Raw genomic sequence first — 18,004 nt, forward strand, 5'->3', positions numbered from 1 at the left:
CTGCTTCCTTAAAGGGAGGGTCCTTTGTGCTTAGCTCTTCCTGTGGCTGCACTCTGCAGACAGACCCCCCCTGATTGGTTCATCTCGTCCGTCTGCGGATCTGATTGGCTCGCTACCCTGCACGCCTCCAGCAGACCGTGGGGGGGGGGGGGGGTCAAACACATACAGTCCTATGTCAAATACTTTCAAATACTTTCAGTTGCCTGCTTCTTCAAAAAATCTAGCGGTTTGACCTAAAGCTGGATTTCATTCAGAACCTGGTACGACGGAACCAACTGAAAACTCCCTAATAGCTAATGTGACTCAAAGCTAAACTCTACAACACTATAAAGCATTTGACATCATACGAGTGACGGTATGTATGTATCTGCGCCTCCCCCACCCACCCTGGACCTCCTGATGGACTGGCTAGCCAGGGGGGGGCAGACATGGCGGTGGTGTCCCCACGGTCCTCAGAGATGGGAGTCTGTCTGGATGCTGGAGGCTCCGGGGGTGTGTGTGTGTGTGTGTGTTTGTGTTTGTGTGTGTGTATGTGTGTGCTTGTGTGTGTGTATGTGTGTGTGTGTGTGTGTGTGTGTGTGTGTGTGTGTGTGTGTGGTGGGTGCGTGTGTGTGTATGTGTGTGTGTGTGGTGGGTGCGTGTGTGTGTGTGGTGGGTGCGTGTGTGTGTGTGTGTGTGTGTGTGTGTGTGTGTGTGTGTGTGTGTGTTAGAGCTCGTTAAGGCCAGTCTCCTCCGCGGTCTTGAACATGAGCAGGCTGTTGTAGATCTTGATGGCCGGGCCCAGCTTGATGCCCAGGATCCTCACCAGGTCTCCCTGGGTCAGCAGGAGGAACGCCTCCCCGTCTATCAACTGTGTGGGGGGGGGATAGGAGAGGAGAGGGGGGAGGGGAGGGGAGAGGAGAGGAGGGGGAAGAGGAGGGGGAAGGAGAGGGGTGAGAGGAGGTAAAAAGGTGAGAGGAGGTGAGAGGAGGTAAAAAGGGGGAGGGGGAGGAGAGGAGGGGGAAGAGAGGAGAGGAAAGGAGAGGGGGAGAGGAGAGGAGAGGAGAGGGGGGAGGGGGGGGAGAGGATGGGGGGGGAGAGGATAGGGGGGAAGGGAGAGGAGAGAAGGGGGAAGAGAGGAGAGGAAAGGAGAGGGGTGAGAGGAGGGGGAGGGGGAAGAGAGAAGAGGAAAGGAGAGGGGGAGAGGAGAGGAGAGGGGGGAGGGGGAGGAGAGGAGGGGGGGAGAGGAGAGGGGGGAAGGGAGAGGAGAGGAAAGGAGGGGGGGAGAGGAGAGGAGAGGAGAGGGGGGAGGGGGAGGAGAGGAGGGGGAAGAGAGGAGAGGAAAGGAGAGGGGTGAGAGGAGGGGGAGGGAGAGGGGAGAGGAAAGTAGAGGGGGGGAGGGGGGAGAGAGGAGAGGGAAGTAGGGAAGGGAGAGGAGAGGAAAGGAGAGGGAGGGAGAGAAAACAAGACAAGAGGGGAAAAGAGGGAAGGAAAGTAGAGGAGAGAAAACACATACAGTATATTCATTATTCAACATGGCAGTGTTCACATCAGTGTTAATTTGAGTTAGCATGAAAGCTTTCTTTGCGCACTCCCTCGTTGACATGTGCGTCATCAAAGAAGTTTCTTAACATCCATCTTTTCTATAGAAGGTGTCTCTCTCTCTCTCTCTCTCTCTCTCTCTCTCTCTCTCTCTCTCTCTCTCTCTGGAAGATTAGACAGAGTTCTAAGAAAAGTGAAAAGTGATTCTCTGCCTAAAGTAAAGTTTTTAAGGATTTTGTCAGGTTCATTAAGGTTCCTTTAGGATTCTCAACGAGCGCAACGAGCTAACGACCGCCATGCCTTGTTAGCGCGCCTGTTATTCAACAGGACAATCATATTGTACCTCAAAGAGCCTTCATTATATTCTACCTTCATGGTCATAGAGTCATATTAGCATTGCAGTCTGATTATTCTGGTATTAACAGCCTTTCCTCACAGCCCTGTTTTGTCGGAGGTTTGATCTAGTGGATGTATCAGGGCTAACACTAGCCTAGCTGGATAGGAGGTCTGATCTAGTGAGTGTATCAACATGCTAACACTAGCCTAGCTGGATAGGAGGTCTGATCCAGGCGCGGATCTATGGGTGGGCCTGGGTGGGCCTAGGCCCGCCCAGATTGACAGCTGGCCCACCCAGTCAGATTCATAAAAATACATATTTTTTTATAATAAAATATTTTTTAAGTTTAATTTTCACTAACTAACTGTAATGTGAATAGTTTTGTCTTGCGACCGTCATTGCCACCGGCTTGTGAAGAGCTAACTGGTAGGACTACACCGTCGGATCTGTCAGCCATGGAGGAACCAGCCACTCAACCAAAGCTGGTAACATTCCCTACCACTGTAATAGATGGGAAATCGCGCTCCTTCAGTAGAAATTGGTACGAGAAGTTCAAGTGGATGGAATATAGTAAAGAAAGAGACGCTATTTTTTGTAAAGTGTGTCGACATTTCCCAGAGGCGCACACGGAGTTCACTTTTATAAGAGATGGATAAAAAAATTGGAAACGTCTCCGGCAGGCCTGTGACAAACACGAGTCTAGCAAGCCGCATGCTGTTGCCCTCACCAAGTTGGATGGGTACAGGCAAAGCCATGGACCCCAAAGCCGTGGGACAGTGTTAAATCAAATGCACGGTGATGCCGTTTCATTCATAGAGCGAAACCGGCAACACGTTAAAGTTGTGTTAGACATTGCTATGTTGTGTGCCAAGTTGGAAATTCCACTTAGAGGTCACAGAGAAACGGAAGAGGCGCTCAATAAAGGTAATTTCTTGGAGCTATTCAAGTTCATGTCAAAATATGATCCAGAAATTGAAAATAGACTGAAGGAACTGCCTCGAAATGCCACGACGCTCCTAAGCCATCACATTCAGGATGAGCTGCTTGAGGCTGCAGCCTCACTGCTAATTCGAAAGATAAAGTCTGAACTGCATGAGCAATCCACATATTATGCCATACTTGCGGATGAGTATAAAGATCTATCCAAGCGCGAGCTAGTTGCTGTCTGTATTCGATTCATTCATGGAGGGGTAATTAAAGAACGAGCAGTAGGCTTTGTGGAAACTGCGGAATTGTCTGCTCAAGGAATATCACAGAGGATCCTAGTGTGTATTCGTTCATTTATTTGTTCATACATTCATTTATGTACCTATATATTTATTGTAAATTCTGTCAGACTTGGTCCTCCATAGTTGATGGTTATTGGTTAATTCATTGACTATTGCGTGCGCTTGAATGCCTTGCGTGTGTGTATTATAATAACTTGTTTGGCTGTCTCTGGGTAGACAGGTACTTTATTTATTTTCCGTTCGTTTCATGGTCTGCATAGTGATCTCCTCCAGTCCCTGCGAATATTTTGCGTGTGTGTGTGCGTGCGTGTGCGTGTGTGTGCGTGTGTGTGCATGCGTGTTGGTCGTACCCAAATGTTTCGAGCACCCACGGGCAGAAACATAAATCGGCGCCTATGATCGCGAGCCCGGTTGTGTTCCATCCATCTGGCTGCTCATACATAGGTCTAAAACGTGCGGTGATGAGTTTCACTCAGGCCTACCCAGATTTTTCCAGGCCTACCCATCAGCCACTTTATGTATCCGCCACTGGTCTGATCTAGTGAGTGTATCAACATGCTAACACTAGCCTAGCTGGATAGGAGGTCTGATCTAGTGAGTGTATCAACATGCTAACACTAGCCTAGCTGGATAGGAAGTTTGATCTAGTGAGTGTATCAACATGCTAACACTAGCCTAGCTGGATAGGAGGTTTGATCTAGTGAGTGTATCAACATGCTAACACTAGCCTAGCTGGATAGGAGGTTTGATCTAGTGAGTGTATCAACATGCTAACACTAGCCTAGCTGGATATGAGGTTTGATCTAGTGTGTGTATCAACATGCTAACACTAGCCTAGCTGGATAGGAGGTTTGATCTAGTGGGTGTATCAACATGCTAACACTAGCCTAGCTGGATAGGAGGTTTGATCTAGTGAGTGTATCAACATGCTAACACTAGCTTAGCTGGATACAGGGCTCTCAAGTCTTACGCATTGGGCGTGAGACACAAGCATTTCAACCCGTTCACACGCTCACACGCCACACCTTGTCTCACGCCCAATGCGTGAGACTTGAGAGCCCTGTGGATAGGAGGTTTGATCTAGTGGGTGCATCAGGGCTAACACTAGCCTAGCTGGATAGGTCTGATCTAGTGGGTGTATCAAGGCTAACAGGCAACCTAGCTGGATAGGTTTGATCTAGTGAGTGCATCAACATGCTAACACTAGCTTAGCTGGGCCTCTGTGATCATCTGAAACCCTTTGAGGCGACTGTTTGAAGCGGCAGACGCCTCATCGGGGGAAACAGTTAGCAACACTTCAACCGTTCCAACTCTTCCCTTAGATTTCTCTCGGCTCTGGTCCGATGGGAGGAGAAGGAGATGGAATGATTAGAGAGGAGAGAGAGAGAGAATAATAGAGGGGGGGATGAAATGAGAGGATGGGTGACAGCTGTTGGTGTTACCAGCTGCTAGGCTCCCAGTCCCATTGAGACCAGTTACCAGCCAACACTGCTCCCAGTCAAACCAGTTCTACAGTACTGCACGACTCCCAGTCAAACCAGTTCTACGGTACTGCACGACTCCCAGTCAAACCAGTTCTACAGTACTGCACGACTCCCAGTCAAACCAGTTCTACGGTACTGCACGACTCCCAGTCAAACCAGTCCTACAGTACTGCACGACTCCCAGTCAAACCAGTTCTACGGTACTGCATGACTCCCAGTCAAACCAGTTCTACGGTACTGCACGACTCCCAGTCAAACCAGTCCTACAGTACTGCACGACTCCCAGTCAAACCAGTCCTACAGTACTGCATGACTCCCAGTCTAACCAGTTCTACGGTACTGCATGACTCCCAGTCAAACCAGTTCTACAGTACTGCATGACTCTCAGTCAAACCAGTTATACAGTACTGCATGACACCACTAGTGTGTCCTTGAGTAAGACATGGGAACACCACCACTAGTGTGCCCTGGAGTAAGACCTGGGAACACCACCACTAGTGTGCCCTGGAGTAAGACCTGGGAACACCACCACTAGTGTGTCCTTGAGTAAGACCTGGGAACACCACCACTAGTGTGCCCTGGAGTAAGACCTGGGAACACCACCACTAGTGTGCCCTGGAGTAAGGCACTTAGGCCTAAAGCCCTTTTATGCTTCTGCGTAAAATCGACGGCGTAGGCTACGGCGTAGCTTGCGTAGGCCCGCGTAGCCTTGCACGCGCACCTCTCCAAAAATGTAACTACGTGGCAGTTTCTACGCAACCGTAAGCACAGTGATTGGTCCGCTTGGTAGTGGTGGTCTAGTGGATAGTGAGTTGGACTTGTGATCGGAAGGTTGTGAGTTCGAATCCCGCCTGAAGCCACACCACTACTAGTGTGCCCTTGAGTAAGGCACTTAGCCCTCAGTTACTCCAGGGGGAATGTCCCTGTAATTCGTAATTGTAAGTCGCTTTGGATAAAGGCGTCTGCTAAATGGCAAAATTATTAAATTAAAATTATTACATGATTCCGATATGATTCCGACTCTCTCGTCGGCCAAAATGAGGAAGCCATGACAGAAATGTCATTTACTTTTTCTGTAATTACTTATTAATTAAGATTTGAAAAAGTATGATAACCATCGTATTATCTTAGTTTAATGACATTTCAATGCATCATAGAACTTTTATTTACAACAAGCATATATTTTTTTTTCCGCTATTATGCCGCTTTGAGTACCGTTCCAACGGAGCGCCCTATGGAAGCGTCAGGCACAGCCTTCCTATAAGGAGCGCGATTCACATTTACAAGATGTACAATCCTGTTTATTTAGAAATAAATGATTAGTTACAGGGAGTCCCATGGCTGTTCGTTGGGTTTAAATTATATTTATGATAGACATATTTAATGTAAAGTTACTATAACAACTGTGATTAGTCCGCTTGGTAGCGTCACATTAGGACTCTCTCGTAAATGCGGAAGTCATGACAGAAATGTCATTTACTCTTTCTGTAATTACTTATTAATAAAGATTTGAAAAATGATGATAACCATCTTATTATCTTAGTTTACTGTCATTTCAATGCATTATAGACATTTTCTTTACAACAAGCATAACAAAAATATGTTTTTTGATCGCTATTATGCCGCTATGAGTACACCGACCAACGCGACGCGGTCCGCGGACCAACGTAGAACAACGTAGAACTATAAGCTTGGAGAGCCCTCGCGTAGGCTACGGCATAACCGCGCGTAAATTCGACACAGGAGTATAAATCAGGCTTAAGTTACTGTAAGTCGCTGGATGGATAAAAGCGTCCGCTAAATGGTTAAAATGTTAAAATGTAAAGGCTAATTTTAAAAACGGTTATGTTTATCCCCCCTCCCATCCCCCATGAGCCTCGCTGTCTCTACGAGGTGTTGGAGCCAGAGCATCTGGTGTGTGTTCCTGCCAGCGTTGGTCTTAGATGTTCTGGTGAACATTCATGTTGTGGTGAACATTCATGTTGTGGTGAACATTCATGTTGTGGTGAACATTCATGTTGTGGTGAACATTTGTGTTGAGGTAAACATTTGTGTTGTGGTAAACATTTGTATTATCGTAAACCTTTGTGTTGTGGTAATCATTCGTGTTGGACTGTATGTTTCTTGATGTCATTCACAGCGCATGTCTTATAGAGGACCATAGACATACTCATCACCAGCACAGATGAGTGATGGGCATTAACATTTACATAACATCTACTAGTAGACACTGAGAGGGTTAGGGTTAGGCTCGGACACACGCACGCACGCACGCACGCACGCACGCACGCACGCACGCACGCACGCACGCACGCACGCACGCACGCACGCACGCACGCACGCACGCACGCACGCACGCACGCACGCACGCACGCACGCACGCACGCACGCACGCACGCACGCACGCACGCACGCACGCACGCACGCACGCACGCACGCACGCACGCACGCACGCACGCACGCACGCACGCACGCACGCACGCACGCACGCACGCACGCACGCACGCACGCACGCACGCACGCACGCACGCACGCACGCACGCACGCACGCACGCACGCACGCACGCACGCACGCACGCACGCACGCACGCACGCACGCACGCACGCACGCACGCACGCACGCACGCACGCACGCACACACACACACACACACACACACACACACACACACACACACACACACACACACAGCTGTTCAGGCCACTAACAGATATCATATGGAGGTGATGGTGTTAATAATAATATTGTGTGTGTGTGAGTGTGCATCTTACCTCATCTCTGAATGTGCGTACATGTTCCTTACAGCCGGGCAGACCCTGGACAAACTCGGTCACCTAGGAAACAAAGTAAACCACGCTACAGTTACCATGGCAGCATAACTGTACCGTAAGATACAGGTAGACGGTGTCTACTACGTCCTTGCCGCTCCACGCTGCGATGTGATGCTACAGGCAAATAGGCTACAGTGACACGATGAAGAGCCGAATGTGAGCTGGTGACTGGAGGGTTGCTGGCATCATATCTGAGATGCCTACCACTGCTGTTGTGTCCATGAGCAACCCACTTAACCCTTAATTGCTCCAGGGGCACTGACTGGGGCTGACCCTGTGCCTAGAGGAAAAAATACATTTCGTTGTACTCTCTCAATGACAAAGATTGAATCTAATCTAATCTAAATATAACAGAATGGACAGAAACAGAATGGACAGAAACAGAATGGAGATTAACAGAATGGAGAGAAACAGAATGGACAGTAACAGAATGGACAGAAATAGGAAGACAGTAACAGAATGGACAGTATATGAGAATGGACAGTAACAGAATGGACAATAACATAATGGACAGAAATAGAAAGACAGTAACAGAATGGACAGAAACAGAATGGACAGTATAACATAATGGACAGTAACAGAATGGACAGTATAACAGAATGGACAGTATAACAGAATGGACAGTAACAGAATGGACAGTAAAAGAATGGACAGTAACAGAATGGACCGTATAACAGAATGGACAGTAACAGAATGGACAGTATAACAGAATGGACAGTAACAGAATGGACAGTAACAGAATGGACCGTATAACAGAATGGACAGTAACAGAATGGACAGTAACAGAATGGACAGTAACAGAATGGACAGTATAACAGAATGGACAGTAACAGAATGGACAATAACAGAATGGACAGTAACAGAATGGACAGTAACACAATGGACAGTAACAGAATGGACAGTAACACAATGGACAGTAACAGAATGGACAGTAACACAATGGACAGTATAACAGAATGGACAGTATAACAGAATGGACAGTACCGTATTTTCCGCACTATAAGGCGCACTTAAAAGCCTTTCATTTTTAAAAAAAACTACAGTGCGCCTTATAATCCGGAGCGCCTTATATATGGATCAATTGGTTAATTGGTTGATCCATACTGGTTGTACACGGCGCTCAAGGCGCTCTGTCAAAATGTTTCAGTACGACTGGTAAACTACAAAGCCGCACCGCTTGCAGCATTACGGTAATCAGTAAACACCGGTACTGTGCTTACTCACAGTCCCACACCACTTGTGTGTATAAAGACCCCAAATAAAGAAGACTAAACAGAGTTTCCGAGGGAACAAAGCGAGATGGCCACAGTTACTTAGAGGACAAACTCGAACAGTGGGTTGTTGAACAGAGAGCAGCAAGTAGAAGCGTCTCTACAGTCACTATTCGAATGAAGGCAACAACGCTAGCACGGGACATGAACATCGATGAATTTCGAGGCGGTCCTTCTTGGTGCTTTCAACTTGAAGTTTTAAAGTACCCACTCGATATAATAAACAACAGTTTAACGATCACTAAACACTTATAATGTGTGTATTGGATTCATTATTCTCGTTTGCCGGAGGCTACCAGTAAGGGAGGGTTGACTTGTAAACATACTTTCGTTTTAGCTCGTGTTCAAAAGTAAGAACTGTGTGTTCATCTAGTTATGTGTAGTTATGTGTTTTTAGCATGTCGATGTTCTCCCAGCATGTTGTCATGTTATTAAAATACAGTTTAGACCTTCGTAGCGATGTGTTTTGTTAGCAGCGTTCGTAGCTGTGGCTGCGTTTAGAGTCACTTTTCTCCCATTCAGTGTTTGAGGTGAACCAACATTCAAATACGCCTGTCGTGTTCAATCTTTCTCTGATTTGAATGTATGACACATCATTTGAAAGCTTACAATCTGTAGTTTAAGCATGTGTAAAAACTGAAAACTTACGTTGCACATTTCACCAGGAGCTGTGACATATTGGTTGTTGGTTATAATTGTATAATTATAATTGGTTATAATTGTTTTCTGGTGTTGTTTTATTGTTTTGCTCTGTTTGTAGTCTACTTGATGTATTTTTATCAGCTGTTAAATCACCACAGCGGTTAATCCACTAATAGAGATAATACCAGATTGAAAATGCTTGTAGCTAACTACTCTATATCTCGTGGTCGCAGCTATTGCGAATTGCTATTCACGCGAGTCAGCTGTGAATCACCGCAGGTCCTTGACGCTTGTTGCAAAAATGGATGACGAACGGCTGATACTTGAGGTGGATTATTTATTTATTTTGACAGTGGGGCAGGTAGAACGTTGACGGTGACAACGCTCAGGTGGAGCATGGACAACGGGAAGTTGACACAACACCGATGGAGAGGTGACGCAACGCAGTAGGTGGAGCTTGGGCGTAACGCAACCCCAGTCAAACGTTTGACTGCAGTATCTTCTATTCTATGCGCCTTATAATCCGGTGCGCCCTGTATATGAAAACAGTTCAAAAATAGGCCATTCATTGAAGGTGCGCCTTATAATCCAGTGCGCCTTATAGTGCGGAAAATACGGTAACAGAATGGACAGTAACAGAATGGACAGTATAAAAAAATGGACAGTAGAGAATGGACAGTAACAGAATGGACAGTATAAAAAAATGGACAGTAACAGAATGGACAGTATAACAAAATGGACAGTATAACAGAATGGACAGTATAACAGAATGGACAGTAACAGAATGGACAGTAACATAATGGACAGTAAGAGAATGGACAGTAACAGAATGGACAGTAACAGAATGGACAGTAAAAGAACAGGTGTAACTCCTCCTACCTCCTCGACGCTCCAGGCGGCCACCGTGCTCGCCGTGATGCCCGCCACGGTGGGGAGGAGCTTGCTGTGTTGGTCCCAGCAGAACGGCATGCTGGGAGCCGGGGAGACGCAGGGCAGGAACACGGACTGGTGCAGGGCCTGCTGGAGAGTCAGCTCTACTGAGGAGGAGGAGAATGCATCCAGTAAATCACTTTAACACACACACACACACACACACACACACACACACACACACACACACACACATAGTCTAACATACGCCCTCTACTGAGGAGGAGGAGAATGCATCCAGTAAATCACGTTAACACGCACATATACACACACACACACACACACATACACACACACACACACACACACACACACACACACACCACACACACACACACACACACACACACACACACACACATACACACACACACACACACATACATACATACACACACACACACACACACACACATACACACACACACACACACACACACTAACATACACCCTCTACTGAGGAGGAGGATAATGTATCCAGTTAATCAAGTTAACACACACACAAACACACACACAGTCTAACATACGCCCTCTACTGACGAGGAGAACGTATCCAGTAAATCAAGTTAACACACACACACACACACACACACACACACACACACACACACACACACACAGAGTCAAACACACACCCTCTCATACACTCATTGTTGAGGACGACAGGAGGAATATACTCATACTGTATGTACATCCCACTACTGTACATGGATACACTCAGTTGGGAATCTATGTACATTATTGTACTGTCGTTGTTTTTATTGAACTGTACTGAAGACCGAGAGAACAGTCTTGACAGGAACACCAAACGATTGATGTCTGTCAATCAAACGGGGACGTGCAGTACGTAAGAGAGGAGACAAACCGCTGGAGAGACCATCACACACACACACACACACACACACACACACACACACACACACACAGCCCTGAAGCTGAGGTTAGGGAGATATGGAGCCCAGCTGTGTGTGTGTGTGTGTGTGTGTGTGTGTGTGTGTGTGTGTGTGTGTGTGAGAGAGAGAGAGCCCCATACTAGGCGAAACAATGTTGACTTTACTCAGATGTGTAGACGCTTTCCTTTCCCCGGGCGTAAACACATAGTTCCCTCTGCTCTTCTGAAAGAAGTATTTCACACAACTGGTCCCAGCATCCTCTCTGTCATTAACACCTCCCTGATACCGTTCCAACCTGCTTCAGACATGCAGTGGTCCGGCCCCTTCTGAAAAAAAACAATATAGACTTCACCCAGCTCAATAACTACAGGCCAATCTCCAAGCTCCCGTTTCTGTCAAAGGTCCTTATTTTGTCTCCCTACCTGCACTTGAATAACATCTTGGATACATTTCACTCAGGTTTTAGAGCCAACAACAGCACAGAGTCTGCCCTGCTCAAGGTCACCAATGACCTGCTTCTCACCACTGTCCTTATGCTCCTAGACCTTAGTGCAGCCTTCGATACAATAGACCATGACATTTGTTACGCTTGCCTGGCTCTTGACAAGGTGACAAAAAGGGGGACGACACATGGATAACAATAATAGGAGATGTATTAACGTAAATAATGTAGAATTGAAATAATGATAAAGACAACCAAAAACGGCTGCTGGTCGACAAGGAAGAGAGAGAGCATGAATCTAAACCCACTCTTTAAGGTTCCTGGGATAATTAGCATGATCAACCACACCTGAGCCCATCTGGAAGGTCGACAGGACAACAGGTGTAATAGCGCCCACTATAGGACCAAGTGTGGATCGTCACATCCCCCCCCTTAAAACAGAGGCCTACTAAAAAGGTCTCTGCCAATTCTGTTCCCACATTTACAGCATAACTCAAAAAAACTAGATTTAATCAAAAATACAAATAATAACAATAGTTTATGCCAAAGAAAACGGTGATCTCCGCCACACATCCTAAACATAAAATCCCAACCTCCCCTACAACCTACCCACCCTCCAGCAATTCCTGGTACCGGGAAAAGCTCTATTTTAAGGAGGGAGGAGCAAGAGAAAGAGAGATTTAAGACACGACATTTTAGACCGGCAGCATGGATTCACCCAGACGGTGTAATGAAGGCAGATATTTCTCGGGCGCGAGGGGTCAGTGGGACCTGCCAATACCCCTTAAGCAAATCAAATTTGCTAACGAATTTGGCAGACCCCCCCTCATCCACACAGTCCTCCATCCTGGGCAAAGGAAATTAGTCAGGTTTAGTCACATTATTAACCTTTCGGTGATGCCCAACTGGAGTTTGAAGGAACAGCCAGCCCGTTATCTATTAAATACTGAACCTCAGTATCCATGCGGCGGCGTTTCTCCAGAGGGACTCGATAGAACCGTTGACGAATCGGGCTTCGCCTCTCCAACGTCTATGTCGTGCTGCACTAAGTGGGTACAAGAAGGGGTATCTGAAAACAATGAGGGAAAAGCAACAAGCAACCCCTCTAACTCTCTACTGTTTTCCTCAGTCAAATGACCAAACTGAACTGATAATTCAGCCAACGTCTCAGAATTCTTGAGCCGAGGACGCAAAACACCGTCTCCAGGCCCACTCACATCCTCCTCCCACCCTGCTGCCACCACAGGAGTGGATGGAGATGGAGACACCCCATTCACTGTGGTCAACACAATCGGCTTCACCTCCAAGACCGCATCTTCTCCGGCCCTAGGTGAACGAGAATAATAACATTTTAATAAATGTATGTGACAAAGTTGTGTAGACTTTCTACGGTTAGGAGTATCGATCAAATAATTCTGTTCGGACACCTGTCTTACAACAGAGTAAGGACCAGTAAATTTCGCCTGGAATGGCGAACCAGGTATAGGCAATAACGCCAACACTTGGTCCCCAGGACAGAACACTCGTGGTTCAGTCCGGCGATCAAACAGTCTTTTCATTTTACTTTGTGCCACAGTCAAATGCTCACTCGCCATTTTTCCCGCCAGATGTAACCTCAGGTGAAAACCATGCACATAATCTATCAGGTTGGTAGGTGGATCAGCGGTCTTAAGACCATCTTGTAGCACTGCCAGTGGGCCCCTCACCTTGTGCCCAAACACCAAATCACTTGGACTAAACCCTGTACTCTCCTGTACCACCTCCCGTGCTGCCAACATGAGCCAAGGCAGTCCCTCCTCCCAATCCCTCTTAAGCTCCATGCAATAAGAACAATGACTTCAGTGTTTGATGAAACCTCTCTAGAGCCCCCTGACTCTGAGCATGATACGCGCTGGCGGTGTTGTGCTTAACGCGTAACTGACGCAAAACTTCAGCAAACATTTTCGATGTAAAGTTTGTCCCTTGGTCACTCTGAAAATGGATATGAACTGAGTCAGTGCCTTTACTATTGATCTTGTCGTAATCGTACGAAGAGGGTACGCAGACGGATAGCGAGTGGTTTGACACATTACCGTTAATAGATAAGTACACCCAGACTTAGAAGGAGGAAGTGGTCCAACACAATCGATGATGAGGTGCTCAAATGGTTCACTCACAGCTGGAATAGGATAAAGAGGCACAGGTTTAATAGTCTGATTAGGTTTTCCCATCAGTTGACAGGTATGACAGGTCTTAATAAACTTAGAAACATCCCTCTTCAACCGAGGCCAAAATAAATACCGTAGTACTCTATCACAAGTCTTCTTAACTCCCATATGCCCAGCCACGTCATCATGTGCTGTCTCCAACACCACATTCCTAAACTTAGTAGGTACCACAACTTGAAAAACTGGGTCACTCACAGAACAATCATTATGAGGAAGCCATTTACGAACCAACACATCCTCCAAGAGAAAACAACCACTTGCAGAGCTCTCCAGCTCATCCTTAGGCTGAATCCCACTGAGCAGCAGCTTCAGCTCAGGATCCTCCTGTTGGGCTAAAATCAACTCACTCCGAGACAAAGACGGCGGCAGATCAGGAAACTGAAAAACAGAATTGTCAGGAGTGAACTTATCAGACTCTTTACCATCATCAATTTTAGGGTCCATGCAACTCATAGCACGAGTCATGGCGCAGGCAGTAAAAACCTCAGGAAACTCCTTCACACTAAGGTCGGGTCCTGTTGGCCGTGTAAACCCAGAACTAACAACCAGAGGTGGGGGCACATCACTCCACACTTTTCCTCCAGCCAGGTTATTTCCTAAAATGACTGCCACACCCACCACAGGCAGAGAGGGTCGAACACCAATGGTTACTACCCCCTGGACCAGATCAGAGTAAAGCTCAATTTCATGCAAGGGGACAGACAAAGTCTGCATCCCCATCCCTCTAATCAAAACGCTGGTCCCCACACTTGACTCCTGAGAGAATGTTAAAACCGATTCCAATATAAAAGATTCTGAAGCCCCCGTATCACGAAGTATCTGGACAGGCACTTTCTGTGGGCTACCCACCAGAGAAACGAAACCTGTAGTAATAAACGGGCCAAAATCAGGATCCTCCTCGCTAATCTGTATGGAGGCAGAGCCCTGTAGTGGCCCCGCCAACTCAGTAGCCGCAGGTGGGCTGGATACTGAGGATGCCATCACCCCTGGTTTAAAGGGAGACCCCTCGGCAACCCCAGACACTCTTCCTCCTGCCCCACCAGCATGCACTGCAAGAACCGACGGTCTAACAGAGCCCCCCTTCCCACTGTAGGTTTTCTTTCCTTTTAGGACCGGACACTCCTGTTTCCAGTGATCCTTCCCAAGGCAATAATTGCATGTCGAGTTAGGATCTACTCTACTCTGACTGCCATGCTCCAACCTTGAAAAGGGGACAAAATAACCAGGACCTCCGTTAGGGAATTTAGCACGATTTACCAATAGGTTAGTCACGTTCGGATTATGTCTACGGCTCCCATCGCTACGAAAACGATGTTCACCAAACTGACTCTTATGAGTCAGTACAAATTCATCTGCCAACACCGCGGCTTGATCTGCTGTTTTCACCTTGTGTTCATTAACATAAGTGGCAATGCGATCAGGGACAATGGTTTTAAACTGTTCCAAAATAATCAAATTTGACAGATCCTCCAGAGTATTCACCTCTACCGCCACGCACCAACGATTGAAATGGCTGGTTAGTTCTCTTACAACCTCAACATGAGTTTGTTTATCATGTTTCTTCCATTGTCTAAACCGCTGTCTGTAAGCTTCAGGAACAAGTTCATATGCCCTAAGGATAGCGGCCTTAACTGTATCATAATCTTTCCTCTCTCCACCATTAAGAGCAATATAAGCTTCCTGAGCTCGGCCAATAAGCACACTCTGTAGTAATGCGGTGCGGTCTGAAGTAGACCAGTCCCTATCGTCGGCAACACTCTCAAACAGTGAAAAGAATATATCAGGATCTTTTTCATTAAACTTTGGCAACAGTCTAACCATGGCAGACAAATTATCCCTCTTAGAATTACTCGAATCGCCACCTCCAAAGTCAGATAACTTTCCCTCAGCAATCAACTTAAGGCGCTCCCGTTCATGAGCTAACTTATCCAACTCCAATTCCCTGTCCCTCGCACGCTCTCGCATCTGAAATTCACGCTCTCGCGTCTGAAATTCACGCTCTTGCATCTGAAATTCACGCTCTCGCGTCTGTGATTCCATCTGTAATGCTAACAATTCCTTCTGTTGATCAAATGTTAACTCAGTGGACCCAGATACAACCCCAACGGGTATTTTAGGCACAGACAATTTACCCTTTAGTATGCCCCTATTAATTAACGTAGTCTGTAAAGCCTCCACTACGTCCTGTTTCTTTGCTCGGCCTTTCACCACCTCAAGCTTAACCTCATAATGTTCAACAACCTTCCACAGTTGTTCCTTCGTTAACTGTAACAATCCATCGACCGACGGAGCTTCCACAAACTCCTCAAAAACATCCATAACTCAATATAATCAAATAACTAATATTAACCAACCCTAACAAACGGGAATCTCCCCTCCTATTACAAACTCCTCCTATGAACTACTCCCATATCAGCCATAATCTTCAGCCCATTTAAAGCGAGTAACTGTGCACACATACAAAACAGAAAAGTAACTAACATACTTCGTAAGAGCTGCCCCGCATCATGTCTCTGTCAGACAGTTGGTGTCAGTGGCACAGCTCTCTCCTGGTTCACCTCCTACCTCAGTGATAGAAGCTTCTCCGTCAACATCGGCAATTGCTCCTCCCCCTCCGCCTCTCTCTCCTGCGGGGTACCACAAGGCTCCATCCTTGGCCCTATTCTATTCTCTCTGTATATGCTGCCCCTTGGTTTAGCCATTCAGAAACACAACATCTCTTTCCATTGTTATGCCGACGACACTCAGGTCTATCTCCCCATGAAACCCAATGACAAGTCCAGTCTTGACAGCCTCCGATCCTGTCTAGATGACGTCAAATGCTGGATGGCACAACATTTCTTACAACTCAATGAATCTAAATGTGAAATCCTCCTTTTCGGCCCCCAAAACCAAACCAGTGTGATCACCAGCAGCCTGGGTAATCTGTCTGTCCTAGTTCAGCCCTTTGTCAGCCCCTGACCTCTGGAACAGCATCCCCATGTCCATTAAATTTGCCCCCTCCATGACTGTCTCATAAAGAACTCCCCCCACCAATGTACACCAGCTACCCCCCTGAAATACCCCAATGTACACCAGCTACCCTCCTGAAATACCCCAATGTACACCAGCTACCCCCCTGAAATACCCCAATGTACACCAGCTACCCCCCTGAAATACCCCAATGTACACCAGCTACCCTCCTGAAATACCCCAATGTACATTAGCTACCCCCCTGAAATACCCCAATGTATATTAGCTACCCACCTGAAATACCCCAATGTACATTAGCTACCCCCTGAATAACCCCAATGTACATTAGCTACCCCCTGAAATACCCCAATGTACACCATCTACCCCCCTGAAATACCCCAATGTACATTAGCTACCCCCTGAAATACCCCAATGTACACCATCTACCCCCCTGAAATACCCCAATGTACACTATCTACCCCCTGAAATACCCCAATGTACACTAGCTACCCCCCTGAAATACCCCAATGTACACCATCTACCCCCTGAAATACCCCAAAGTACACCAGCTACCCCCCTGAAATACCCCAATGTACACCAGCTACCCCCTGAAATACCCCAATGTACACTAGCTAACACTGAAATACCCCAATGTACACTAGCTACGCCCCTGAAATACCCCAATGTACACCATCTACCCCCTGAAATACCCCAATGTACAGCAGCTACCCCCCTGAAATACCCCAATGTACACCAGCTACCCCTGAAATACCCCAATGTACACCAGCTACCCACTGAAATACCCCAATGTACACCATCTACCCCCTGAAATACCCCAATGTACACTAGCTACCCCCCTGAAATACCCCAATGTACACCATCTACCCAACGACCAAATACAGCTCACAACTCAAAGGCATGGATGGGTATTTCAACCTTTGAACCAGTGTTCCCCTGCACACCACAAGTCAGTGTTAGCCCGCTGAGCTCATAGCTAGGCTTCAGACTGGTCCAGGCTTTTGCGCAGGGGGCTAACACAGTCTTGTGTCAGAGAAAAGTACCTCGGTTTGAACCCAGTCTGTCACCAGGTACTGCACACACACGCACGCACGCACATACCCACACACGCGCGCGCACATGCACATACACTCAATAGCGACAGGGACTTCCCCACTTCCTCAGAACGTATATAATAAATAAACGTATTTAATAAATTATATTTAATAAATTATAAAAATTCCCCAAAAGTCTTTTGTTGAGTTGTT

At 46.8% G+C, this 18,004-nt stretch overlaps 1 protein-coding gene across 1 annotated transcript in view; it reads right to left on the bottom strand.

The window, feature by feature from the left end:
* Positions 1-706: 706 nt before the first annotated feature.
* Positions 707-18,004, bottom strand: part of l3mbtl3 (L3MBTL histone methyl-lysine binding protein 3) — a gene marked incomplete at both ends in the record, with an annotated part of 62,882 nt that continues 45,584 nt past the window's right edge. The window contains 3 exons of the mRNA XM_080534304.1: positions 707-850; positions 7,343-7,405; positions 10,195-10,352. Of these exons, the coding sequence (XP_080390430.1) occupies positions 707-850; positions 7,343-7,405; positions 10,195-10,352 (365 nt within the window). The remainder of the gene's footprint in view (positions 851-7,342; positions 7,406-10,194; positions 10,353-18,004) is intronic.

This window comes from Nansenia antarctica (genome assembly GCF_963989245.1).
Source record: "Nansenia antarctica genome assembly, chromosome: 6".
Classification (NCBI taxonomy): domain Eukaryota; kingdom Metazoa; phylum Chordata; class Actinopteri; order Argentiniformes; family Microstomatidae; genus Nansenia; species Nansenia antarctica.